This window comes from Syngnathus floridae, chromosome 1, assembly GCF_059516105.1.
Source record: "Syngnathus floridae isolate MCC-2025c chromosome 1, RoL_Sflo_1.0, whole genome shotgun sequence".
NCBI lineage: Eukaryota > Metazoa > Chordata > Actinopteri > Syngnathiformes > Syngnathidae > Syngnathus > Syngnathus floridae.
In genome coordinates this window covers 7,186,671-7,214,222 of record NC_142413.1, presented here as the reverse complement: position 1 = coordinate 7,214,222, position 27,552 = coordinate 7,186,671, and the positions used below count along the sequence as shown (strand labels likewise).

General features: G+C 41.7%; 3 protein-coding genes across 6 annotated transcripts; 1 reads left to right on the top strand and 2 right to left on the bottom strand.

The window, feature by feature from the left end:
• Window positions 1–1,361: 1,361 nt before the first annotated feature.
• On the bottom strand, window positions 1,362–11,734 carry efemp2a (EGF-like fibulin extracellular matrix protein 2a). Of its 2 annotated transcripts, XM_088391083.1 has the most exons (11): window positions 11,547–11,690; window positions 6,281–6,475; window positions 5,805–5,853; window positions 5,547–5,735; window positions 5,031–5,153; window positions 4,830–4,946; window positions 4,538–4,657; window positions 4,338–4,457; window positions 4,129–4,255; window positions 3,280–3,475; window positions 1,362–2,406 (listed from the first exon to the last, which is right to left on the bottom strand). In XM_088391083.1, the coding sequence occupies exons 2-11, from the start codon at window positions 6,368–6,370 to the stop codon at window positions 2,233–2,235; spliced, it is 1,305 nt and encodes a 434-aa protein (XP_088247209.1). In that variant the 5' UTR covers window positions 6,371–6,475; window positions 11,547–11,690; the 3' UTR covers window positions 1,362–2,232. The 2 variants fall into 2 exon arrangements, with proteins under 2 accessions (XP_088247209.1, XP_088247200.1); XM_088391074.1 differs by lacking the exon at window positions 6,281–6,475 and having other exon boundaries at window positions 11,547–11,734.
• A 2,004-nt stretch (window positions 11,735–13,738) lies between these two features.
• On the bottom strand, window positions 13,739–20,754 carry fibpa (fibroblast growth factor (acidic) intracellular binding protein a). 2 transcript variants are annotated; one of them, XM_088382739.1, is made up of 11 exons: window positions 20,722–20,754; window positions 18,817–18,901; window positions 18,422–18,620; window positions 18,109–18,235; window positions 17,882–17,982; window positions 17,589–17,722; window positions 16,829–16,937; window positions 16,617–16,680; window positions 15,975–16,061; window positions 15,799–15,896; window positions 13,739–14,475 (listed from the first exon to the last, which is right to left on the bottom strand). In XM_088382739.1, exons 2-11 carry the CDS (start codon window positions 18,899–18,901, stop codon window positions 14,406–14,408), a joined length of 1,074 nt encoding a protein of 357 aa, XP_088238865.1. In that variant the 5' UTR covers window positions 20,722–20,754; the 3' UTR covers window positions 13,739–14,405. The 2 variants fall into 2 exon arrangements, with proteins under 2 accessions (XP_088238865.1, XP_088238856.1); XM_088382730.1 differs by lacking the exon at window positions 20,722–20,754 and adding an exon at window positions 19,115–19,456.
• Window positions 20,272–26,696, top strand: ccdc85b (coiled-coil domain containing 85B). Of its 2 annotated transcripts, none has more exons than XM_088382762.1 (2): window positions 20,272–20,309; window positions 22,976–26,696. In XM_088382762.1, exon 2 carries the CDS (start codon window positions 22,995–22,997, stop codon window positions 23,595–23,597), a length of 603 nt encoding a protein of 200 aa, XP_088238888.1. In that variant the 5' UTR covers window positions 20,272–20,309; window positions 22,976–22,994; the 3' UTR covers window positions 23,598–26,696. The 2 variants fall into 2 exon arrangements, with proteins under 2 accessions (XP_088238888.1, XP_088238878.1); XM_088382752.1 differs by lacking the exon at window positions 20,272–20,309 and adding an exon at window positions 21,762–22,471.
• The last annotated feature ends 856 nt before the right edge of the window (window positions 26,697–27,552 follow it).

Genomic DNA, 27,552 nt, shown 5'->3' with positions numbered 1-27,552 from the left:
TTATGGTTTTAAAACTGTTTGGCTTTCAAATTTGGGTTTGAAACCAGGGTTTGATCTGGAGTTAGGGTTTTAAATTAGGGTTTTAAAACATGGTTTGGCTTTCAAATTTGGGTTTGAAACCAGGGTTGGGGTTTGAAACTTGGGTTTTAAAGTAAGGTTAGGGGTTCCAATTTGCTTTTTAAATGGGGTTATAGTTTTAAATTAGGGTTGGAATCTCAGGTTATGGTTTAAAATTAGGGGTTGTGACCAATTCTAGGGTGTCAAATTAGAACCTAGGGTTAGGGTTTTAAATGAGGGTTTTTCTCATCCATAGTGTCACGTCTCGTCCCCGGTTGCTTTATTATGTTCCATGTTACCATGGTTTCTGCTGGCGTCGCCCCTCCCCTCCTGTGTTACCGCAATCAATGTAATCACAGTTACCTGCTTCTTGTTACCTGTCTTGTATTTAAGTCCTGTCTGCCCCTCCCTTCCCTTTCGGATTGTTGATGTCGTTCTTGTTTCTTTTGGGTTCGTGTCTTTGCCAGTTCGGTTTTGGTTAGCCAGTCTGTTGGTCTGTCCGTTAAGTTATGTCAGTTTGCCGGTTGTGTTAGTTTGTTCCCCTTATCCTCCCTTCCAACTACGTTTTCCCTTCAACAAACCCTGGTCGGAGCTGCATTTGGTCGCCCTGCACCATTCCGATCCGTGACACATAGTGTGTCAGATTTTTACCTTTTTTTTGGGGGGGGGATAATGTTTGATGTCATTGTTTCATTCAATGCAAATGAATTTTTAAACATTGTATGTTGTTTTTTAGGTTAGTGGTCGATGGTGTTCTGGTGACGATGATGTTTGTCGGAGCTCGGAAGGGGCAGGAGGAATGAACACCAATAAACTCCGGTTTTTTAATTTTATTCAGCAAGCATCACAACGTAGTGAGCATAGGAACAGCCATGCAACAACACAATGCTTTATTTTCCGAAAACAAACTTAAATCTTTTTGAAAAAGAAAAAGCTCAGGCCAAAAACATACTGTGACGTCTTATGGCAAAGAAACCATGTTGAAGTGCGGAACTAATCTGGGTGGGGGGGGAAAAAAAATCTGTCGCCATCTTGTGGCAAATATGAACAATTACAAAACAGTGTGAGGGTGTCAATTGCTTCTCGCGTCAAGTCACTCATGACTTTTACGAGGACCAGCACTAGTCCACATAATGGAAGTGGATATATATACGTATTAACACACATTACAAAAAAAATTCCAAATATTTTGTCAAAAAAGTGTATTTAAAGGAATAGTTTTGGGTGGAAAGAGTTATACATATATGTTGGAGGAAAAAAGATGTATAGTTTTTTCCCCCCCACAAAAAACAATTCTGAGGGGATTAAAGATTCTCATTTTTATTGGTGTTCAAAATCTAAGACAGACAGAAAAAAAATTCAACAAAGATGTTCCAATGTTGCAAATTTTGGAGGCATCAAGAAGAAGAAAAGGAAGACGTCTGAAGTTTGTGTGCCGTGGATCACTATAAGACAACGGGAGATGATCTGAGATGATCACACACACGCACACACACACACACTTGTTCCACTCATTTGTTATCAGCCTTCAGCAGACGATTTTAAGCTCAAAGTCCACCAATGCGTGGAAAGCCATCCCGACTATCTCAACCATTTTCTTGATGTGTTTCAGGTCCATGTACTGGCATGCGCTTCATCCTCACGAGTAAGACGATTGAGTACACCAGTTAAACGCCAAGGCCACACTTCATTCAGAAACATGTCCTAGTTGTCTTACCAGTGAGGACAAAAAACAAACTCGTACATGGTCCTTTCAGTGGTTAACAGTCCCAACTAGTTGGGCCTAGAAATGTGTACTAGGAGGACAAAAACTGTCACTAGTATAAAAGAGTAAGATATCATTAACCTGCTAGTTATTCAACAAATACACTGAATGGTCTTACTAGTGAGCAGAAAGAAAATACGAGTGCACGGACCTTCTGATATGAAGAATATGGAATGAGTGCGCCATAGGGTTTGCGTTAAGGTGTTTGAGCATTTATTGCTAGTGCGTTATTCCAAACTCGGTGCACTCGTAGGACATGAAAGAAATGCTGAAAGGGATTTCCATGTATGGGAGCTGAAAAATGAATGTTGGCACAGTCGAAGATGACTTTTCCTCTTCCGGTTTACGTTTCTGTCGTTGCCTCGTCGTTCCGCGCCGTCTGCTGCGGGCGTCTTATTGGTTGGCGGGAATCAGAAGGTGTAGGGGCCGATGTAGATGGAGAGTCTGAGGGCAGAGCTGCTCTGGTAGTTGCCCTGGTAGCTGAGCAACGGGTTGACCGACACCATCTCCAGGTCCAACGTGTACTCGCGAGGGCCTGACACGGCGCGGGCAAGGACCAGCATGGCGCTGATGTTGTTGATTTGCTGAATGCATAAAAGAATATATTCACACAAAAAATTGTGGCTCATGAGTTCACAGGCTCACGTTAAAAGTTTGTAATGTCCATTTTAATATTAAACATAAATCAGTGACAGAAATGAATTTTTGGCAAACTGTATTTTTGGATATCGAATTTATTTTGACTTCAAACATAAAAAATTCACTTAAAAAATGACTCTAACTGGACTCTGAATGGTTTAACAAAATTTTCTTACACTGAATTTCTGTACTTAAATGGGAAAGTATTTGATGGTAAGAACAATTGGTTGTTTAAAAAAATGATATAGATTTTTTCCGTGACTTTGGAATTTGAGTGAGTTTTTGATTTTTTCAAACTCAATTTTTACACAAAGGTTTTGATGGGATTAAATAAATTAGCAATTTGATGGTATGGGAAAATTTGTTAAAAATAAGAAAAATGATGCAAATTTTTTGCCTGGATTTAGAATTTTTTAACTACAAATAATTTGTTAAAATTTTGTTTTGAAAAACGACACTGAGTTTAGCATTTTTGATTTGATGGCACGAGAAAATTTGTTAAAAATCAGATTTTAGAAAATGGTGCCAAATCTTTGACTGGATTTATATTTTATAACTAAAGATAGTTTCATATAAAATTTAGCTTTCGATATCCACAAAAAAATCACAAACAATTTGTGTGCAGTGTCAGCCACCTGTTCGCAATCTAACAAAGCCAAAACCAAAGTTTTATGGAAGAAAAATGTTTACAATTTATTGGTAAGGGAAATCTTTAAAAAAAAATGGACTATTTTCCAGCAATATCCAACTTTTATCTCCTTTTTTTTTTTTTTTGCTCTTCTACCAATCAATCCATGTTTATGATGCTGCGTTCTCACCCTGATGTAGAAGTCACCGTGCGTGTCGCCGGCGCGAATGCGAAAAGTGTTGTAGGCCCCTGGGGAGACGCTGGTGGCCTGAATCTGGAAGATGTCGGACGGCACCGAGCGCTCCGACGTGATGCTCATGTAGCGGTGCACGATGGAGAACGGCAGATCTCGGCATGCCGCCTTTGTCACCGGACACACGCAACGGCTGCACATAATGTGAAAAATACAGGAGTTGAAAAGAGAAGTTACAAAATTAACCAGCAGAGGTCAGCAGAGCTTAGTTAGCGTTTGCGTTCCCAAACTGCTGAGCTAAAATCAGAAGTTCAGAAGCGTCGTTAGAATCTGATTATTTCACAATACAGCCAACGTAAAAGCAGGAAAAAGAAACAATTCATTAATTCATTCAATATGTTAATTTATAATCAATATGAATAACCCTAACCGAAAACAATATTTCAAATGTTAAACAGGCCAACTTTGATTTGTATGATTTCATATCTTGGTAGGATGTGTTTTTATTTCTGGAATGATTGCCTTTTCATCAAAAATCGGAATGTGAATGTGGGGGGAAAAATCTATAATATAAGCTCTTACTGTCATTCACAAATTTTGAAGTCATACGCTACCCGCTAGAAAGATGAAAATTCCACATTTGCTCTTGGTTTGAACGTGTGTATGTTGAAAGCGCCGTCCACCTGTTAGCAATCTAACAAAGCCAAAGTTGCATTGTGATGTGGGGGAAAGTCCGCCGCATGGAAAGTGTGCAGCTGGAGCGTGTGAGTACATCGTGCGTGTCGAGATGAATGCCAGCATATTGGGAGCATGTGTGCGCGTGTGTGAGAGCAGGCAGGCACTTACTTGTCCGACACCTGCACGTACGGGTCCAGACATCGGTTAGCGTCCACGCACTGGTATCGTCCGTGGATGTTGACGCACGTCTGCGTATCCGCGCACTGATGCTCGCCTGTTTCGCATTCGTTGATATCTGCCCAGGCAGGCAACAACGTATTGCTTTAGCCAAACGTTGTTCATGTTGCGCCGCCCTCCGCACACGCATTCTGACTCACCCTGGCAGAGTCGCGTGCCTTGCAACTGGTATCCCTCAGGGCAGACGCAGGAGAACTTTCCGGGCTGGTTGACGCAGCGGTGCTGGCACAGGTAGCTGGAGTAGCTGCACTCGTCCACATCTGCCACGGTCAACGCGCCGTCACTCAAAGCGGATTCGCGCCCCACCCACGTCACACGCGCTGTCGATCGGGCCACTCACCGTTGCAAGCGAAGCCGTCGGGGGCCAGCTCGTAGCCGTGCTCGCAGCGGCACAGGAAGGTGCCGTACGTGTTGTAACAGCGCTGAGAACACGGCGCCCCCATGTCGCACTCGTTCACATCTGAAAGGAAACGACGTGCCCGTATCCGCAGAGTTTCAGCTAATTCGTTTCAAGGGCCATTTGTATTCTTTGGCTTTTGACTTTGTTGTTATTGTTTTATTGGTCTCTAAAATCCAAAACTGGCAACCAGTCAAGGGTGTGATTCCAATTCAAGTGGGAGGTTGCCACTCACCGACGCAGGAGCGGTTGTTTCCCGCCAGCTGGAAGCCGGGCTCACACTGGCACGTAAATGAGCCGGGAACGTTGACGCAGCGATGCTGGCAGTACCTGTACCTGCACTCGTCGATGTCTGACGGAAGAGCGGACGGACCGCGGTTAACCTCTCAGTTTCTTCAGTCTCCTACACTAAAAAGAAAAAGATTTGCCGCCTCACCGATGCATTCCGTGCCCACTTTGCGGTAGCCGTCGGGGCAGTGGCAGGTGAAGGCCCCCAAGGTGTTGACGCACTGCTGGCTGGGCTGGCAGTCGTGCTCGTCGCGTTCGCACTCGTCCACGTCTGCGCTTGGATAAGAGGAACTAGGCTGGTCATTTATATAATAGACGACATTTCGAAATTCTAACTTACCCTTAGTTTAATCACGCTAGCCACAACTAGCGCTTTACTCGCAGTATGAGTTGCACATAAATGTCAAATAGTGCACAGTTCTGCCTCACTAGGAAATTCCACGAATGGTGGAAACACATTACCAGGAAGATCCAATAGATGAGCTTTTCAGGCCTGCAACACAGCAGCTGCTGTCGTGTGAAATGTACCAAATTCCTACACACATTGTCATTGCCCCCCCACCCCCTCACATCTAGACACCAAACCCACAGGGGGGCAATCACTCATTGACACCCATCCAGACCCCACCAACCACCTGCTCTGACCCCCCCCACACACACTCACCCACGCAGCTGTCTCCCTGAGGCTCATAGCCCAGGGGGCAGGGGTTGAAAGCCTCGGTGGGCGCGGTGGCGGGTTGGGGGGCCGGGATGACTGAAGCCGAGCGGGGAAGGCACAGGTAGCCTCCGTAGTGGTTGAAGCATTTCATCTCCCCTTTGCACGCGTCCGGGATGGTCTCGCACTCATTGATGTCTGACGGCATACATGCACAAATGTCCCCAAAATATTCAACAAGTCATGAGGCTTCATCATCTGATTTACCTTTGCAGTGCTCTGTCTGAGGGTCCCAATGATAGCCATCTGTGCATTCCTAGAATAAGGCACACTGTGAGACAAACTAATCAAATATGAAGACAGAAAAATGATCAAAATATGACCTAAACCAATGAACAGATGCTAAGATACAAATTCATACATACAGTATAGAGCTCACATTTTAACACATCAAATGTCACCTCAATATTTACATTTTAAGATGTATGATAATAATTATTAGATGACTGTTATTATTTTGGGCAAAATGTACCTGCTGGAGATGGATGGAAAGTAAAACTCAGCCAAAAGAAATAGAGGCAAAATATCCGCACAAACCGCCGACAGAAAGAGATCTTTGTGAAAAAGTGTGCGCGTGCGTACATGAGTAAAATTCCACAGAAATGATGCAAAAGCAAAACATAGTACAGGTGTTTCGAGCTGAGCTACAATATAGTGATACAAGATAAGTGACGAATCCGTACCGTTTGGGTGTCAATTTCTTTGGGTGGCTGTGAAAGAACGCCATGGAGGAGCACACACAGGCACACGATGGACACACGCATACTAACCATGTGAGACTAGAACACACATAAAAACACACACGCGCACACACGCACGCAGCAATGAGGCAGGGGTGAGGCAGTTGACTTTGGATGGCCGGCGCAGGCACTCAGCATCTGAAGGAAAGAGGAAATGACATGCATGACAGATGTCACCAAGCCAACAAGATGGAGTCACTCAAGGCCTGTGAGAAAACACGCTATGTAATTAACCGTAAGAAGAGGAGGCAGAGTAATAACGCTTGAAGCTCAGCTGGTAGTTATTCTCACAGAGCAGCGAGAACGTGTGCCTGTAAATGTTATCGGATCTGTGTATATCATTGCTAATTTCCATTAGGCTGTCTATGGTGTTTGCCATTATGTCTTAGCATTAAGCTACTAAACTTTGTTGTCATGACATTGCAAATTTTTGCAACGGCATTTATGGGCCCACGTGGTTTTTATGTTAATTGATATTAAGATAGGCCAAAAATAAAAAACTTGGATTGGCTGGCGTGTTTTCTGCCCAAATTCGTGGCCTTGATTGCTAATTGGCGAGAGTGACTTTCAGCAGGTCGAAGAACGTAAACATTGTGACGTCTTGCAGCTGTACATTACGCAAATATTATTATTATTTTTTTTTAATATTGGCACTGAACAGAAACCTCTGTGTCTTTAGCCTGGCAGACGGCAATGGTTTGTAAGAATACCTTGGCTAGTTCACCGTCACTCACATAGAAACTCTCCACAGTGCTTCACTGTTCTAGGACAGTGGAGCCTAACTATTCACAGGAGAAAAGCTTCATTTTAGAAAAGGCAAGAAAAAAAGTCCCTTGCAGCCAAGAGCAACATGTGGCAGGTTAGGTCACAAAACACAACATTCATAGGGGTCCGCTGTACATAGACTACATACTACAAAGAGCATTTTGCCACCCAAAAAAAAATCAGAAAATTGTTTCATCCTTGTCTTTAGATGGTTTTGATATGGGAAAAAAAGAGTAAGGATGAATTTGCAATCACAATCTTGTGGTGTGATGATGACTTGGATTTGACTATCACTTTATCGCATAAATGCATTCCAGGTCGGCCGTTACATTATATTATGAAAGAACTGGAAACAAAAACATTCTAACTACATGACACCACGTCTGTCTGAAATAACACATATGAGTCAAACTCAAGGCCCGGGAGCCAGATACGACCAAAATGTGCATCGAATCGTCTTCACTTTAAAACATGGAGATATTGTTAGCAATTGTTATTACCATTCACCTTTTCAAAATATTTGATTAAAAATTTTAAGTCTCTGATCGAAAAGCTAGTTATATTAATCAGTTTGTTGTGTAGCTCATACTGTGTATAATAAAAGGCGTTGACAGTCATAATGGCCCTCCAATGGAAACTATGGCTACGATGCGGCCTGTGACAAAAAATGAGTTTGACACCCCTGGAATAACACAATCACAATCACCTCCTCCGATTACCAAAGTTTGTAACAGTGCACCAAGTGGGACAGCAGAAGTGGCGTAAAAAAGTTTGATTGTGATCTGGTGAGCACATTCAATTGTAAATGACATTTTACATCAAATGCAATATGAATATTGATAGAGGGAATGCTAAAATGAAAAGTTCCACTCCAGCCCTGAGCAGTATAGAAAATGATGCATGTTTTCCATTGTTATCGTCTCTATGCTGATTGGTTGTGCGAAATCACCCGATTGCGCAAGCTTGTAGTTAAGGCGTATTTACCGTGGACGTAAGTTGCTAAATATGGCTCCTTGTCCTGTAAAAGGGCCACGCGAGTGCATGCCAAGCAGCTGGAGTTTGAACGCATGACAGGGAGTTATAATCAGCGGCAGCTCACTCACAAGACAAAGTGCAGACCACAAGGCTTGACGTGGTGCCCCCCTCACTAGCCCCCAAGACAAGAGTGTGACATCACGAGCTATTTGTGTCATGAGAAGCATAACATACCAAGACGTCCGCGTACGTGACCTGACTAGACCGGGATGGTGGGAAGTCACCAAGTACAAACATTTACACAAACACAAACTGTCCTTGAGTCGAGTTTTCAGCTGACTGTACTGGAGTATTTCAATGAAATACTATCTAGAAATCCAGCCAACCAAAGAGAATAATTTCAAATAAGTACATAACTTTGCCTGAGGAACGTTTAATTAGCTTAATGCTAACATACAATACGAAACCCCCTTGACAAGCAAACGGTTAGCATTGATAGTTGTGGCTTTGGAAGGAAGAGCGCAAACAGTACAGCAACATGTTGATGGACAATAAGACAATACTCAAAGACATATATTCTTTATCCGTGCTAAAATATTGCTGCATCTTACTGCACTTAGTCTCCAGTCCTTATAAAAAAAAAAATAAAAAAAATGTTTGTCTTCATTACATTCATTTTTTTGGGACTTTGAGTGAAATGAAAACTTTCACTGTTTCTACGTCACAATGTCTTTGTCTACACAAGCATGTACTTTGGTCTCCTTTACTGGACGGGCCAAAATGTGAAGCAAAACTACCAAAAACAAAGTGACCAATTCGTCTGGGGTGAGGTGACGTGACAGCAGCCGGCGGTGGACGTGTGGAATGCCCGCGGTGAGGATGTGGCTGCCGCGTCTCAGCTGGGATGCCCTGGCACGCCCGTGGTTCCCAGAGTATCACTTTTCTGGGAATTTGTGATTGGGGCTTGACCTCTGCGGATCCATTTTTAAATTACCCTTCAGCCCAATGTAACAGGCAAAATGTCAGCTCGCAAACACAAGTGACCACCTGCGGACTTGGAAAAACAGACAAGGGGGACCACACGCCGACACGCACGTCCACATGAGCGGACCTGGTGTTGTTCTGCTCGGCCGGGCACAGTGAAGCACGCCCTGGTACTGCTGGGAGCGCTCCACCTGCAAAATCCAATAATGATGGATGGCGTAAAGCCTCGTGAGAAATTCTCTTCTCAAACCTAGCGTTCCCGCTGTGAAGCTCCGCCGGCTCACCCTGCCAAGTGGGACAAAGGCCCGATTTGTCATCTGCGCTGACAATAAGGACCAAGAAAATGCTTTGTTGCCTTCCGGATGCTTTTCTCACCTGAGGCCCTGACGGAAACATCGGCTACTGGTGACAGATACCCGCCACCAATTAAAATGAAATGAAATGAAGTCACTCACCCCCCAGTTCAACATAGTTGCTTAACACGAAGATGCCAACAATAGGGCGCCAAATCAATACTTTTACATTTGCCATGTCATAGCCATTTGCCTAAAATTCCACCTCAAGGGACATACAAAAAGTCTAAAACGTCTATTTAATGAATTGTTGTGTATAAAGTAGCTACTGTAAATTTATTTGATACAGTCGAAAGCGCGCAAGCTCCAGACAGGAAGAACAGAGCTGAGATTTAAACACTCAACCTCAGAAATGCAATATGGAGGAGCTTCCGCTCTGTCATATTTGATACATTGATATACAGTATGATATGTATTACATTCCCCTCCTCTCCAAAAATCATTAAAACGAGTCGAAATTGTTCTCATTATAAATAATATTTGCAAAAGACAGTTTTACACAAACAGCAAATATTATGTTTTAATAATTGGTTCATGTAACTGTAGGTAAATAAATGAAACATAATAAAAGTAAGTATCAAATATGGCAACTAAGTAAACAACTTTGACCCTTTAATTGTTCAATCTTACAGTGGCTTCTCAATTACTAGGGCTCTTTTGTTAACACAATAAATTATAATTGAAATCACCATTTGTCATGGAAAATAATGGAAAGTAAATGGTACACAATTAGTAGTATTGTTTAATTCATGCTCTAAAGGGGAGAGATTTTTTTTTGTGATATCTGTTAAAGATTTTGAGAAATCGCAATAATTTTTCTGCCAAACTAAAAAGAACAAACCCATTTAGCAAGAAAGATGAAGTCGGCACACTTTATTTACTCTAGTGGGACAGATTTGGCTCCCTTGACTTGGATACCTGTGACTCGGACTACTTGACCCGGTTGACCCTGCAGTGGCTTCAGTCCTGTATGAAGCGGAGATGGTGACAACGCTGTACAATCCCTCTGCATGTCTTGCCTACCCTCCTATTACAGCCACCGAAACGCGCCGAGCTCAGCCAAGGAGCCGACTCCAGTGATTATGGGGCCACATTACTATACTGCCGCTCCAAAAGTAGAGCACTGGAGCAGTCATGTGACATGTTAGCAAAGAGAGGAGGTTCTGCTGTCTCTCACTTATGGAGAAGTCATAAAGTTTAGCCGCGGGTGTCCAACGTCTGGCCCGGGGACTGTTTATGGCCCTGCTGTCCCTTTTCTACAGCCCATAACATTTGAAAAAAATGATTGTATTTGTTATTGGCGATTATAATAATAATTTTACAATAATTAAAACAATGTATATATTGGCTTGTTTGACTGTGACTAACTAGCACGTTCAATGGAGATAAAGGTGACAAGGTGGCACTTGAATCTTTTGATTTTCCAGTATAAGAATCAGAGGAAAAAGGTTGGACACCCCTGATTGAACTTTGTGGGCTCAATGCTGGCCATTTATGTTTACCGTTTTAGACGTGTTAATGCAAATGTTGAGACTTCCCAAGAGTGGAGATTTTCGTCTGGGCCGCTGGAATCTGGAGCCTGTGGAACCGTAACTCCGGCGCCCTTATACGGGTCATCTACTTTAGATATGTGCAACAAGGGAGAAGAAAACTTTGCACCGCTTCTATGCAAAGAAAGTAACGGTGTATTTTGATTTGAGAAGATTTAGTATGTTAATTTGCAATTGTATTATTATTATTATTATTATTAGGAATGGATAGGTATAACTTTTGGCTCTACCGTGGCCACTTTTAACCAATTCAAACCCATCAAAACAAATATGAATTTTTTCTAACTTACTGGATTAAATCAAACGATTGGGGTAAAATGTCAAGCAATGGGGTTTCGAAAGAGGAGTTTTCTGGTTGAAACCATTTAGTTTTTACCAAGAGGAGCTGATGGTGAAGAAGAATTTCGATTTCATTTAAGAAGTGGAAGCTACCTTGCCTGCAAATAGAATGACTACAGTATTAGCAATAAGTCCTATATCAATCATTTTTGAAGGGTCTTCTAAAATTAATTAAATTACAGACCATGTCAAGTATGTGGCCAAAACTAATCACGGCTATTACATAAAGTCAAGCAAACTCACCAGCAAATCTTGTTTGAGGCGTGCGCGTCGTGTCGGTCGGCCTGACCCCGGCGTGTCCGACTGCGGGGAAGTGGTCCCTAAAGCTCCAAGCGGTGCGCCCTGAGAGACTGAGTGGGAGACAGCTGGAGCAGCTGAACACATGCAGAAGGGAGAAGGGAGGGCGAGCCAGCCAGAGACACACACACAAAGCGGAGAGAGAGAGCAAGTAGACCGCCCACTCGTCTTCTCCCCCCCCCCCCCCCTCCCCCTTTGGCCCCCTGCACAGCCACCCTGTAAAGCCCCCCACCTCCCCAGTCTAGAGATGCGAATTCCTGGTCTGCGGCCCAAATACCCGAAAATCCGTCCAAATGGCGAGCGAACAACAACTTCACAGATTCACACACACGCGACCCCCCCTAAACCGCCATCCATCCATCCCGCTCCAACAACACACCTGGTTTCGTTTAAACTAAAACCCCCGCAAAAGCCCCAACCGAGCTCTTCCACCCTTCTCCCATTTTACCCCCCATACACCTATATTTGGGGAGGCCAGGCCTTCTTTTTCCACAAAGCCACAAAAAAAAAGGATATTTATAGTCACAGAGCAAGAGAGAAATAAATGGAATGTTGACAAAAATTAGAGAGTGGAAAGTGGAAAAAGTGTCTGCTTACTGAGCAAGAATGAAGCCTTTCTGCCTTGAAATGCTTTCGAACAAAACTACTATCATTATCACTCTCCAAGTGTGCCGCTCGACTGTTTGTACGTGACTAATCCGTTGACGCTGCTTGGAATCATTTCTGGCTGGCCGGGGATTCTTTCCCGCAAGAAGTACGCATCGCGTCTTGGACGTGTTGCAAAGTGCTCTGGATGTTGCTTAACCTGCATTACAGTAGTTGATGTGTGACTCAAGACGGACGCCACCGGAGGCTTCATTCCAGCACGTTATGAAATATTTTCCGACACGAGTTTAACTTGGCTTTTTAACCCTCAGGCCTTGTTGGATTTTGTAACCCCTGCAGATGGTTTGTGGCTTATTTTGGCCACTTGGAGACATAGGCTTTCATTTAAAAAATATCTTTTTTGCTTCTTGTACTACATCAACTTGTTAACTAGTGGTAAACATTTGACCCCAAGTGCCACATACAAAAAAAAATACTTTGTCGTCTACTTTGCCGACATTCATCACTGGGGGTAAATAGTGAGGTTACTGACGTGATGCTGTTTGTGTGCATATTTGTTTGTCCAAGTTTTGAGGTTAGTTTTCACTAGCGTGAACTTGCTAATACTATTGCGGAGCATCTGGTTAAAGTGGTTCATTTGTGTTAAATAACTGCCGTTTATGTAACATTACTTGAATATTATGTACATACTTGATGTGTGGCGTTGATGTTTTATGAGCATTTCCATTTTTAAGTTCTTTGTCGCCATCTTCTGGAATTTATATGTCATGAATTATTATAGCCAGAGCTTACTGTAGCCTCAGTATTGTTCAACTTTGGAGAGTCAAATTGAATGAGCTTGTACATGTTAAATTGAAATGTAATTGTCAGCAGAGGGTATTTCTACTTTTTAAAATCAAACACGTCAGGTAAAGAACGTAAAACAATTTGTTTGATATAAAAGAAACCAGTGAAGTGATGAAATTGCTTTCTTGTCCATGAAATGCATAATGTAATTTATACATAAAAAAAAAAAAAAAAAAAAAATCGACATCCTGAGGAAGTTTCATTACATTTGCATTAACGCTGCTTAAATGGTTACAAAAACAAGACCTGAGGTGGTCCCAAATGGTCAGCAGAGCCCTCTGGGTTTTAGAAGACGTTATACGAGCGACGGCATTGTTTGCGTTGCCGAGATGACGACGCCTGCTTACTCAAAGTGTGTGTTTGTGGGTGGTGGCAGCTGTCATTACAGGAGGATCTTGTTAAAAATCACACGCTCGACCCCCCCTGCCCTTACGTGGAGCAACTGTGCGACCCCCCCCTGCAGGCTCCCTTATTTCCTTGACCACACACGCGCACACAAACATCCCACAGAAAGAAATTCAAACGCAGCAGACCGCCTTGATCTGCTGTCACTTTTCATTTTCATGCAAGCTTTTCAGTACTTTCTGCCTCTCATCTCCATCCAAGGTCCTTAACTTTTGCCACACGGACTGATTTCATGATGGTATCGTGCTATTCATAGCAACAACATAAAACACGATGACATCTTGATGTAAATATGCTCTTTTATTTACAAAGTGAGACAGCGAGAGAAGCTGTTTGGAGGCTTGAAGTCACGTTAACAGGGGAAAAAAATTCAAGGGAGGCCGAAAACGAAGGTGAGGAAACACGTTTGAGAATTCATGCCATCCTCTTGATATCCACCTCATGGTGGATGTGTCACTCAGAGTGAAAAAAAAAAAACATTACTAGAGAGTAGGGACAGCTTTTCTTTTTTCACCACGATACCAGCACACGTACCAAAATGTTGAGTTGTCACCAATACTGATACCGAGCACCGATACCACTAGTACTTTTGATGCATCAAATTTCCCCCAAACAATGACAAATAACTTTAGAGACCAACAGTAAAAAAAGAATTCTTGAAATTACATTACTTTGATGTCAGATTTCAATTCTTCTCATTTCTAAAGTCCTGATCTAAAACAATTGCAGGTACCACACCCTGAAACAAGGCTGGTTGGTATCGCTACTTGCCCATCCCTACAATTTTTGCGCTGAGGGTAAGAAGAGCATATTAGTTTATGAACCTTCAGTTGGGCGCCAAGGATATAGAAAAAATGCTCACATGGCTTTCCATACGTAGGAGGGTGGTTAAGATAACAGCTCGGGCCATGAGCGGAGGGAAATGGAGTGGTTGAGGAAAAAAGCCACTCAGTCGTGATACATTTTGAAGATGCAGCTTTTGATGACGTTCATGTATCTGTCCCACACAACTTGATGTCTGATATGCAAAGAAAGACAGACAAAGACACACAAAGATTAAACCCAAGTGCAAATCTCAAGAAAAAGTCGAGCAAGGCTATTTTTGTCCACTCAGCAAGGCAACCATTTTCATGAATATCTCTTTGTCGAATACGTAGAGGTGCAGGCCAGAGCCGGATTCCATTTCGGAATGTTTACATGAAAAACAAGGTTCAGCGGAGCCTCGAAAGTTGAATGGGGTCGTACGAGTCAGAACTTAACCCAAAGTCTTGGAGAAAAAAAACAGTGGTACCTTGACCGAGAAGAGAAATTTGTTCCATGACCAATTGAAATTAAATGCCATTAATTTGTTGCATCGCCCCCAGCAATGTGTTACACAAAATCTAATAAAACTTCCAGTGTGGTACCAAGCTGTGTCTTAACATGCTGGGTGGCGCTGAGCTCTGCAGATACATTTTCTTTTGTTTTAAATGTCAGAGTAAAGAGTACATTTGAACTGGGAGTGACAAACTTGAGGCAAACACACTTTGCCTCTTGTTTAAAAAAAAAAAAAACGTGTGCATACGATGGTCTCTCGTTTCTTGACGACGAGAGCATGAGAACAGGCAAAAAGGAATATCTTTATGACAATTGAACGTGTTCTATTAGGTTTAGCACGTGGGTAAAACATACAAAAAATATCTGTGATATTAAAAGGTGCATATGTTGGAATCTGACCTATGTCAAGTTTCTTTTCTTTTTAGCAAAATGTGAGGCAACTTGTAGGTGGTCCAGCATTCCAGAATGGCCAACCTTTAAGCTTACACTGTTACCAGTTTAAAGAATGAGGGATGAGACAGCATGACGCACAACTTGATGGCTGAGCGCCAAATGGTAGAGTCCAAGTGTTTATCTGACTTTGTTTAGTTGACCAAAGTAGTCTGTTTTCACGGTGGGTCGCCTGGACAGAGATCCAAACAAGCCTGGTGGGCCCGCCGCCACATTTGGGACAGCTATATCACGGGATTTTGAAGCCCGTTTTAAGGGTTTGTATTGCGTCCGAGCAAGTCCCAATTTAGATTTGTGCGCCTTCCGTGTAGTACCATGTTATGCCACAACTTCCCATGGCAGCAGTGAGCAATGACGTATCGTATGGTTTGGTTTAAAATACTCTTTAGTTTTACGTGTTGCTGATCTGTTTGTGTTAATGTAGTAGGTTTAGATTAACTGCAACACCGACGATAATTTCGATTATCCTGTCTATGGCATTTCACATTATATGTTAGCATTAAGGTAGCAGACTTTTGTTATGAAATTAAATAGACGACAAAGTTAATTCTGTAACGGATTCCATGATTCTTACTTGAAGGTGTCTAGTATATGCGCCGAGTTGCTGTAATGAGTCAAGTAGAGCCTCATGTCCGCCGCCGTCCATCGGTCCGAGCGACACGGCTCGATGAACTGAGGGAAGAAAAGCGGTGGTCCTACATCAGGCGGATTCCGTCATGCTTTTGTCCAGCCTTGGAAAAAACTACACACCTTCTCCACGAGGTCGATGAAGAAATCACGGACGTCTTTGGTGTTGGTTAACTTGGCCGCGATGTTCACAAGGCCTCTGGAAAGATTCTGCCAAGAGGAAAAATGATTCATTTGCACAGTAGAATGGCCAAGGGTTTCCCAAGTCAAATAATCTGGAATTGGAGCAAAACCTTGGCGAGAAATAAAGTCAAGTCGTACAATCCAAAGACACAAACTGAATCCATTTTGACAATAATACAGTGGTGAAATGGACTATACAGTGCTTCAGGCTGTTTGACCCGTAAAAGGCAAAAATGTTCCCCCCAACCAGATGATTTCGTCTGGCAAAGGTTAGTTAGCTTGTTGCTACATAATCAGGTGACTCGCCATAAGCGAGCAAACGGGATGGCCTCAAGACAGCGGCAAAGCTCTACGTGAAACTCACTTCAACGTAGTTTATTGACGCAAAGATGACACAAGATAGCGCCAATGCAATTTGTTCAATTTCAGTAAATGGTGGAAGTTAGTAGGTCAAATTAAAAAGTCAATCTGTGAATGAAGAAGTCAACAACTGATCGTGAATAGGCCGGTGAATACAGCACACAAAAGTGCTTGGAGGAAAACTGCGCACAGAATTAATGATAATTATTGTTCATTTTTTACCTTGAAATTGGTCTCCATCTCAGGAAAAGCTTTTGTTTTCCCCCTGAGGGCTGTGCAGACAAGACTGAAGAACAAATGTGAGAACATAAGGCCTATGCAATTGAACTTTTGGATTCACTGGTCATCAGCAAATGCGCATGTGTGCCCATGCGTAAGTGTGTGTGTGTGTGTGTGTGTGTGTGTGTGTGTGTGTGTGTGAGTGTGTTTTAGACCTTTTGTGTTGATCCAGCAGATCTTTGTCAGAGATTAAAATCTTCAGTTCTTTCAGTTCTTGGAGGAATTCTTTGTCAAGATCCACATCCATGTCTTCCACCATGTTATCTAGAATGAGTACGTGTGAGATTTGATCATTTTAAAACTAAATAGTTAGGAAATGTGTCAATCGTATTATTCTATACGTTTATTTATAATAAATGAAACAACTATTTTCTTTGTAGATGGTTACATCTTTAAATCATTCTTACTTTTTACACAAGAAACATCTATATAATGTGTTTTAGATTTTGACAGGAAGGAGTTTTCCCTTCCTTCCGGAAGTCCTGGCGACCTCTGATGGCCAAGAGTTAGAGATACTCCACTGAACGTGCCACAAGGTTTTGACGTCAACAAAGACGTTACGTTACAATTTGTTAGGGGTTAAAGCCAACGTAAAAAACAAAGAAAACAAAAAAACATCCACCATAATAACATGACCGCACATCTTGTGCCATAGAAGCTGAGGACACTTTCTTTGTGAAAGCAAAAATTGTATACATTCAGATGGGGGAAAAAAAAAATTGGGTCACTTGTATTTGGTACCACTTTAAGTGGCAAATATTTAGCATTTTAGTTTGGGCTCACACTTTCAAAATTTTGTTTGTCTTGGATGTGCGTTTAAAGTAAGGCAGTTAATGATAATGTTTAAAATGACACACAGTCACATGTTAATCCAAGGATGCTTTTCATCTTAAACAAACCGAGTCAATCTCTCACCAACAGCTCCAACTGTCCAGTTGTTGATAAGCTGCCCGGCGCAGAAAGCAAAATCCTGGAACGTGAGATACTGCAGCTTTCTTTTCCCTGTCTCAAAGCGATTGTTGGCAAAGAACACAATGGCTGCGTAATCCCTGAAACAGGCCAAGAAGGCAGTTAGCGCGCCGTTGTTTTACTTGGCACAAGTATCCTGGATAACAGGAGTTAGTTAAAAACATCACAGGGTTGTGAAACCAGGCAGGGAGAAAAAAGGAACATGAGCAACGCTTCAGTTTGCAAAGTCAAAGTTTTACCTTCCAAGCTTGTCAGAGAGAAGGAAATGCTGACGTATGTTCTCCACTAGAGGGCCCTTTAGCTCTTCCACCACTTTGAAAACACGCTTGAAGTTGTCAAACTGCGATTAAACATCAATTGTACGGAATTGTTTTGTTTCGAAAGAGTTGCATAAAATTCTGAAAACGTTGGAATTTGCAGATTTTTCAACAAATGACTAACAGCAGATCAAATGTTAGCATTTTACCTGTCGTCTGCAGCTTTTCAGAGTCACGCCTGTCTTGGCGCTGATGTCATCCAAGTCTTTCTTGGTTCCCTTTGATAGTTTCTTGCCCAGGACTTCGCGCACAAATGCGTCATCAAAGTCATAGTATCTTAAATTCGGAAAGAACAAGAAGCGACTTAAGTTAGACTCAACCACATCCAGGAAACAAAAAGGGAGCATGCAAGTCCTCTTTGAAATTAAATGGTCATAAATGACGCCCGAAAAATACGTGAAATGGAAATGACACACGCCAAAAGTTTGGGGGGAAAAAATGAAAGGGGGAAAAGCGCATCACCTCTCAATGAGCATGGCTTGGCGATGAGGCGGGATCTGGAAGAGCAGCTGATTGGCCAATTTGGATGGGCTGTGCAACAGGCGCTCACACATCTGGAAAGTTCTGTACTGGTCCATCGTGTCACTCAACAGGACGTCCGCGTTCGCCTCGCACTCGTCCAGCGCTCCGCCCTCCATTCGGACCTTCACGGCATCGTTTACTGCTCCGGAGAACAAATATGGTTCTTTCAAACTTGCTTAACCAAATGATTGCAAATTAAAACGGACTTTTTAATGTTCAGATCCAATTTAGTTCTGTATTTGGATTTGAACATGCCCAGTTAGTATCCATGTACACGACTGAATGGAACGTTTGTCATACTACAGGTATAATAGTGCCAAAAAATACAGGATTACCTGTATATCCATCCAACCAGAGCTGATAAACCTCCTCGTCCATGATAGTGGTGTTACCCACAAACACATCCAGCTCAACAGCCATCTGTTTCGAGACCAGAAATGTCAACAAGCATCAAGATTAGCCATAGCAAAGCTGGTACTTGTATAATTAACGTGCAGCAATTTGAATTCTGACTAGATGATCGGATAGATGGACGGAAAGCAATGAATTCAGACAACGCTTGACTCACTTAGATGGATGTCGTGTATTAAAAACAAAAGATACGTAGCTCGTTTAACTCCAAACAAACATTACCTTAATTTAATCTCCTCCCAACACCGTCAGGCTACGAAATCCAAAGGCATGTTTTTTGGGTGAATTTGCTTCACTTGGCCTGCTGCTACTCTGTGATAGCCACTCGTATCAGGGTTGTCGTAGCTACTTCGAATTTAGCGGCGCTGCGAAACAACCCCTCCCCAAAAAAATAACTTAAGGTCAAATGGATGCGTGCAATGAGGTAAAACGCTACAGTCGTTCTTAAATTTCACGCGGCACGCTTGTACGCATTGATAATAATGGTGTGTGAAGAAATGTCAACAACAGTCGTCAGACACACGAGCCCACTTCCGGGTTCCGTCACGAGGAGAGGTGTGCGTCATGACGTAACACGTCTGGTTTGGTCATGACGTATGCGCCTACTGCGTTATAAATGTAGAATTCGTTCAAATCGCTCACTATTTCCAATTCTTACATAATACGCAAAGTACTTTACATAATCGTGTTTACGCTCGCGCTTTTTAAAATCATATCGCATGAGTGCAATTGTCATTAAAGTCTTCAACACATCATGCACGCAGTATTTATAGTGAGGTATACATTTTAAATGCATAGCTATGTAATCCTTTTTCTGAGATAATGTTGACGTATATTGAAGTAAAAGTTTAAGGAGGGAAAAAAATCATAACGTAAGAAGTGAAATATATACAAATACAAACTTTTTACCTGAATATTCTGGCTTTATGCTTTATACCTTAAATATATGTTTTTTTAAATGTGTGTGTGTGGGGGTGGGGGGGTAATGAGATAAAAGGATTCTTTTTTTTCAAAAAGTTGTTTCATAGGCTTCTTTGTCAGGATTTAAAATCGTATTTTTCTAAGAAAAGTACGTTTCAATTTTGGATGGAAAATGTGCAATACATATTCTTCCCAAGATACAATTTTTTTTTCTAGGAAAAATAAGACTTCTTTCCAATACGAATAGCTAATTTGTTCAAAACAAAACAAAACTTCATTTGTGAATGTCAGATTTGTGAGGATTTATGTCAGATATCCACAATTTTACTTCACTGGTTTCTTTTATATCAAACAAATTATTTTCGGTGCATTATCTGACATGTTTCGGCGGTTTCTTCCGCCTTCTTATTTTAGGTGCATTACCTGACATGTTTCGGCGGTTTCTTCCGCCTTCGTCACTCTGATGAAGGCGGAAGAAACCGCCGAAACATGTCAGGTAATGCACCTAAAATAATTTGTTTGATATAAAAGAAACCAGTGAAGTGATTAAAAAGGAAAAACAAGATGAACTTAGTACAACTATCTACAATTTTAATCAAACGTCCGCTTGGAAACGCAAGAGATGACAAACGCTGGCAGATTTGCTTATTAATTATTTCCAACTTTCTTAAAATAAACCAGACCACATCTGCTCTGACTCGGGTTTACCGCATGAAATACACAATCTGCTCCCCCGCTGGCGATTAATCTAAATAAATCCCCATAATCCCAGCCTGGTTGCACCCTCCCCTTTTCTGTGCTTCTGCATGTGTCCTTCAGAGTAACTACACGATATATGGGAGGTGCCGACAAGGTGGGGAACAAATCCCCTCTTCGCTGCACATTTTTCCCCCTTGTTTTTAACTCACATTACATTCCGATGCCGTCACCGTTGGGTTAACACCCTACATTATCCTGGTCTCCATGCAACAATGGAGGTGGGACACAGGGCGGAAGGATGTGTGTGTGAATGCCTCAGCACAAAGCTATTGGGGAACCACAAAGGGGGAGCGTACAGTCATACACAAACAAGCAGACATAACGTGTATAGTGCGTGCTGGTAGTGTTATCCTGCAGGGAACATCCCAGAGGAAGAAAGTCCAGCTTCCCTTGGCATTTCCTAGAATTTGATTATTTTCATGGCTTGGCTTCTTCTTTAGACTCTAAACCTGTCAACAAGAGGTACAAGTCAGCGCATGATTCATGTTTTAAAATGAACACCGATATTTAGATAATTTCTATGGTTATTCGTGGTGTTTTCAAAATAGGAGCTCCACTGGGAGAGACTCAGTGGGAGATCACAGATATTTATGATTATTCCCTAAGGGAAGGCAGGGAATGAAATAGTTTTTAAATATCAGCTCTATAATCTGGAAGTTAATAAATGTATCTGATTATTCGTGATGTTTTTGAAAGCCAGAGCTCCACAGGGAGTGACAGGAGGAGATCACAAATATTTATGATTATCTCTTAGATAGAAGCATAAAAATTGATTGTTATTCGTCATTTGAAGAGTATTTCCGGTAAAATTTCAATACAAAGCAACTGGAAAGCTGTAAGTCGTAAATCAACTGCAAGGGGAAATTGACATTTGACTTTGTATATTCACATTTATCATTATTCCAACAGAATCATATCAAAGTTGTAGGCATTTATTCCATATACTGTGTGATATTCTGCTCACGGCTCATGCACACTTTGTCCTTAGTGGTAAGACAATCCTGTAGAATACTAAACTAAATCATATATACTATAAATATTTACATACTAGTACATATATAAATAAATATGTATTTACTCCATATCGATGAATTCTGTCAGCCTAGAAATATCACTACAGGTATGTGTCCATGGTGGGGCAGATATTTAGGTTGACAGACCTTAGTACAATTCACGCGTATTTCGAAACCTCATTTGATCTGTTTCCGGTGATTCCGTCTGGCTTCACGGCGTGTAGCCTCGAGCGGAGAATCCCAACCGTGAAAGTGTCTTGTGGAGGCGGACATTGTTGTGCTTAATTCCAGCCGGATCATGGCTTCAAATGTCGTTACGCGGACTCAAACGGACTATTTTGTAGGCCTTTTACTTTTTTATACCTCCCACGCCTAAAAACGAAACGCTTGTGAGAAGAAGCTTTAGCTTTCTCACCGAAGCGGAGAAACCGGAGAGAGTCCACAGAGCTCGGAGTCCAATCCGGATGGCGAGTGGCAACCACGGCGCTACAGACACAACAGCCAACATCTGTGTTATGCATCGTTGCCTGATGGATTAAAGAGGAAAAAAAAAGAATACAAAAGGCGGCGGTGGATGGATGTATGGATGGATGGCTGGATGGAGCGAGCCATTTTTTGCAAGCTGCTGCCTTGAAAATAGAATCATCATCCTCATCTTCGGGGATAGGTGAAATAAGCACAGTGGCCGTTCCTTACTCGCGAAGGCCTGTTTTGCAAGCTGCTTTGGTGCTTCTGATCATTTTGGACGACAGACACAATTGAGCACAAAATCTGGGCAAATGAAGAAACCTTGCTGGTGTGATGCTTGCACACAGAAGTCGCACTGGATGAGGGTGGTCAGCTTGTGAAATAATTCCATCCTCTCTGCACTTTTATATTTTCTCAGGTACAGCAACTACAATGAACGCCCGCGTACTGTATTTGTCTATTTACACATTACGGGTGGGAGAGAGGGATATAGCCTTCGTTATTTACTGGAAAAACTCACCCACTTGTTTCTGCACCTAACGATCGAATAATGAATAATGAAACAAAAAAATACTAAAATAAGTTACATTGACAACATTTAAATGCTTTTACAAACGAAATGTTTAAAGTAAAAGCAAAGGAAAGAATATAATGAAAGGAGTTTGCAGAGCATTTAGATAAATGTAGTGTTCTGGCACCAATCTGTGGTTTCCCTGTGTCATCATGTGGCATTTGGTGGCAAGGAACTACAGTAAACACTTGGATAGTCGTGGTTTTTTTTGGGGGGGGGGTCTATAATCTGGTACTTGCGAGTCAAGTCAAATTTATTTGTACAGCTCTTAATCACAAAAACGTCAAGTACTGGGTTTTGGATTGTGTACATGCCGGATGCATGATACTTTTTTGTCTCGGATGTCAAAAGGGTTGAGTTTAAGAAGAAGATGAGCAACGAAGGGGAGCTCCTGACGCGGGAGCTGTCCAAAATGTCGGACGAGGACCTGCTGGCGTGCTCCAAGGAGGAGCTGCTGAGTCGTCTGCGCAAGGAGGAGTCTGAGAAGATCTCGGCACTCATTCAGCGGGGGCGTCTCATCAAGGAGGTGAACAAGCAGCTCCAGGGCCACCTGCTGGAGATCCGCGAGCTCAAAGTCATCAACCAGCGTCTGCAGGAGGAGAACGTGGAGCTGCGGGACCTGTGTTGCTTCCTGGACGACGACCGACTCAAGGTGAAGAAGCTGGCTCGTGAGTGGCAGCACTTTGGCCACCACGCTGCCAAGGTCATGCGCGAAGACCTGGGTGGCTACCTGAAGAAGCTGGCTGAGCTGGAGCGCACCCAGGATGGCCTGGTCAAGGAGAACTTGGACCTGAAGGAGCTGTGTCTGGTCCTGGAGGAGGAGTGCGTCAGCCGGAGCGACTCCAGTCCCGGTGGGTCCACCGAGCTGGCCTTGCAGTGCATGGTGGCTCGGGACCTGGGGGACGGCAGCTCCAGTACGGGAAGCGTGGGGAGTCCGGACCAGCTCCACTTAGTGTGCTCGCCAGATGACTGACGCTTCGACAAGGGCTTCAAATATGGACGCTGAGGGCTAGATAAAAGGGCTGTGCTCGGAATCGTTGCCTAATTGCCAACATTTGCATGGCCCGCTAGAAAATACCTTTGCTGTGATTTTCGAGTTGAGAATGAGTGAAGGATTCCAAATGCAGTGACTACATTTAGAATCGTTCCTGACTCACTGATCCCAAAAAAAAAATGAAGACATTTTTATATTGTGGACCTAGATAGTGTCTAAAATATCTGCTAAAACGGCTGTTTTGATGATAAGGGAGTCGGAAATGATGAATGGAAGTGACTCAACAATTCTAACTAAGTAATCATTACCGACAACCTAATCTCAATTGTTTTTTTTTTCTTTTTATATAGATTAAGTTCACAAAGAATCGAGTCAAATTCCCAATAGACTAAAGTCGGTCTGAAATCATTCATTGATATCCCAAAGAAGACCAATTTGAAGTTGACTGCAAAGCTGACGTATACGGAAAACAAAAAAAGAACTAAACCTTACATAATATTCTAACACCGAGATGTTCAATCAAACCATGTAAATACCAAAGTTCACTAGCTATGCTAACATATAAGAGGAAACACCATTGACAGGCTAATTGATTTTTTTTGTGTATGTGAGCAACTTTTTGAAAGTTTTTTTTTTTTTATTAGTTTTTTCAAGAATGTTTGCGTGATATCGTACATACGTTTTTTTTTCTTCTGACATTAAGAACACAAATTGTCCTACTCCTTGCAAATAGCAGCGGTCCACTTTACTCCAAAATGGTGTTGTGACTGTTTTGCGCCGAGGGAATGATTCCGAGCGCAGCCAAATGATTCCATTCAACTCCGTGAGCCTTTTGAATGCTGCAAGACTCGCTGTGTGCCACATCGCTGACCTTTTCAGGACTTTTCACAGACATTTCTAGAAACTGTAGGTTTAGATCTGTTTTACAGGTTTTCTAATGACTCTTCTGCCCAAATCCTTTTTCAGTGGTTTGATGTTTAAAAAAAAAAAAAATCCTGGGACCAAAAAAGTGGGTCGCATTGAAGTATCTCATGCACTGGACCGGGATTGCAAAGTGGTGGAAAAATAATTTTTTAGATGTTAAGGTGGAGAATGTTCCATGGAAATTTATGGGAATATGAAATTAAAATTTTTGTTTACAGTACTTTTTGTCACCTTGCTCATGAGGACGTTACACTAACTTAATTAGCCAATTTTTTGGGGAGTGATGGCGTTTCCGAACATCATTCATATCTCAAATTCTGCTTCGCAAGTAACTCACTTAAAAAAAACTTAAATATCAACCCAATAACTCACACTGTAAAAAAACAAAAACAAACATATAATACCTTTTTCCAGTCATCAGAAGTATAGAACGTGGTTTGGTTTCACCCAAATCAGTGTCCTACACAAAATCCATCAAAACACAAAACCAACACAGCGATTTGGGTTCAGTTGGATGATGAATATGAACGTTTACGGGAGTGAATGCCAACCTTCAAGTTTTTGATTTATTCCCATAAATTTCTTGTTGGAATGTTCCCTGGAATTTTGCAACCCTACACTGGACTAGCCTACACTGGCAGAAAGAAAAAAAAAATCGAGCCTTTTTTCTATTGCACTGGACAGCGCAATCATTGATCTAAAGATCAATTTCAATCCGGTTTTGAGCCATATTTTGTCAGTGGAATCCCTCATAGCACTGAATTGGTGTTGAAGGCCGTGAAAATTTGCCATGGGCGCCCAACGACGTGTTGTATTTTATGCACTCTCCGCCTCAGGACCAGGATTCGAGTGCCATACGACGATGGTGCGTGTGCCAAGCAGTCCTAGGTGACTGACGGCCCTTCAGGTTTTAATGGAGCGAGCGTAGATGCCCTCGGACTCACATGAACACTTTTTCAAATCAACTGGAAAGGCTTTGTATCAAACCGGAGGACCAACTTGTCGGAACGTGTTGGATTCATCACTCTACTGTGTTTTGACTTAGTTGTTGTTGATGTTCACTTAAGACACAGAAAAGACTTTAAGTTGCATCTTCTCTGTATGCTTTGTATTTACAAAAACCCTGTAACATTAAGGAGTGTTTACACTACTCGCAAAAAGTTTGGGATTTCGGGAGGGAAATTTTAAGAGGAGCATGAAATACACTTTGACCTTGAATTTTTGTTATTTGTTCAAATCAAGCTAAATTAACAGTGTTAAAATCACTTCAAATTAAAAAAAAATCCAAACATTTTAAATGTTTAAGCCATTTTTTTTGTCAATGGTCAATTGACTCAAAGTGGGAAAAAATATTTTGGTGCTTGTCAATGTTTATATTCAGATGAAAAAAATATTTTTGTTCAAAAAATTCAGACGAAATAGAACTTTTTCCAATGTAAATATAAAAAGCAATGCTTGTCAGTTTTGAAATCAATAGTTTCAAAATGTTTTTAAATCCTTTTTCAAATGAAGTCATGGTTTGAAACAAATGTTTTGTCAATGATGAAATAAATTCAGATGAACCAATGATTGTCAATGTTAAATTATTTTTAAAAGACTTAAAAATATTTTTTGTCAATTAAAAAGTTTTAATTGTAGGAAAAAAATTGTCAGTGTTAAAATAAATTCAAGTTAGAAAAGGATTTTTGTGAATGTTTTATTACAGAAAAAAACATTTTATTTTTCATCAAATCTAAAGTACATTCTGAGTTCAAAAAGATATCTTTCTTTTTCCATGTATTTCAATTCAAATGGTTTTTTTTTTGTTAAAAACTTCCCACTGCTATGGCTTCTCTGTGTTTTCCTTCCAGTCTTCATTGCAATTTGCTGATGACAAGCTTCTCTAAACTTAGAGCGCAACAGGAAGACTGAAAGCATCACAGAAAAGCATCAGATGGTTCACCCGTATGTCAAATATCCCAAACTTTTTGCGAAAACACAATATATGTCTTTAAGTCCTCTTGTATCTCTTGATTTCTCCGATTACATGGCATTGAAAACCCTTTTATTTGAACGATCTCATTGGGCAATGCACAGGATTGAGTTGCTAGTATATCGGTGGGTTGTGTGCTCACAGTGTTTTGAAGAGCTTTAAATACAGTGCTATCACACTTTGCCGCTGTCCCGTCCTTATTATGTGTACATGACACACACCATTGATTCATGTTGACCTTTTTCCTCAGGCAAGAAGGACCGTGGATAACGAGTCGCTTCAATAGCAACATTGAAAACAAACTTAGAATATGTGTTGTTATTAATTAAAAAATAAAAGTGCTTGAAGGTAACACTAGGAAGATAGCTCAAACCTTCTACACCGAGTACCACCTCAAAAAGTACTTGGTTCTGCAAATATTACAATGACCAACATTATTAGGTAGAAGGCCCAAGGGTTCATCAAAAATAAGGGAGATATTTTTTGTTCATTCAATAGATAATATCCAGAAACAGCAACTAACGGTTAGACCTTGTGGATTGGAAAATTGCATCCAGGAATATTCTTCTGCTTCATGCTGCTTGAGTCTGGCATTTTGTCGACAATCATATTTAGATTTTATTTTGTAATATAAAAGATGGTTACGATAAATATATCAGAGTACATCCATACATTTTACTTTGGAAATGTAGTGGATAAAAAAAGTGAAAGTTGAGTACAGAAGTACAGTATTCGTATAACTGCTATGCTATGTATACATACATGAATATATTCATGACGTTACCAAATCCCGACATGTCATTGCAGTGTTGGGGTGGTGTCGTTGATATAATCGAAATGAGTTGAATATCGGGGACCCCAAAACTTGATGGTACATGGGGGATTCTCGGCACGGTGTCGTTGCAGCGTGACTGTTTTGTCATTGATTCGGGGCGCACTGGCTTTTGCAGTGCACGCGCATACACGCACACACACACACACACACACACACACACACTCACACACACACACACACACACACACACGCATTGATGTTCT

Excerpts from the sequence above, each read along its gene's own strand:
- efemp2a (XM_088391074.1), bottom strand. The coding sequence starts at position 11,687 with ATGTGTTCAGCTGCTCCAGCTGTCTCCCACTCAGTCTCTCAGGGCGCA. Across the intron at positions 5,854-11,546 it reads GCCTCAAACAAGATTTGCTG|GAATGCACAGATGGCTATCA; the intron begins GTGAGTTTGCTT and ends GCCTTATTCTAG. Across the intron at positions 4,947-5,030 it reads AGTGGGCACGGAATGCATCG|ACATCGACGAGTGCAGGTAC; the intron begins GTGAGGCGGCAA and ends CTCTTCCGTCAG.
- fibpa (XM_088382739.1), bottom strand. The coding sequence starts at position 18,901 with ATGGCTGTTGAGCTGGATGTGTTTGTGGGTAACACCACTATCATGGAC. Across the intron at positions 18,621-18,816 it reads CTGGTTGGATGGATATACAG|TAAACGATGCCGTGAAGGTC; the intron begins GTAATCCTGTAT and ends TCTCCGGAGCAG. Across the intron at positions 16,681-16,828 it reads CTGCTGGATCAACACAAAAG|TCTTGTCTGCACAGCCCTCA; the intron begins GTCTAAAACACA and ends TTTGTTCTTCAG.
- ccdc85b (XM_088382762.1), top strand. The coding sequence starts at position 22,995 with ATGAGCAACGAAGGGGAGCTCCTGACGCGGGAGCTGTCCAAAATGTCG.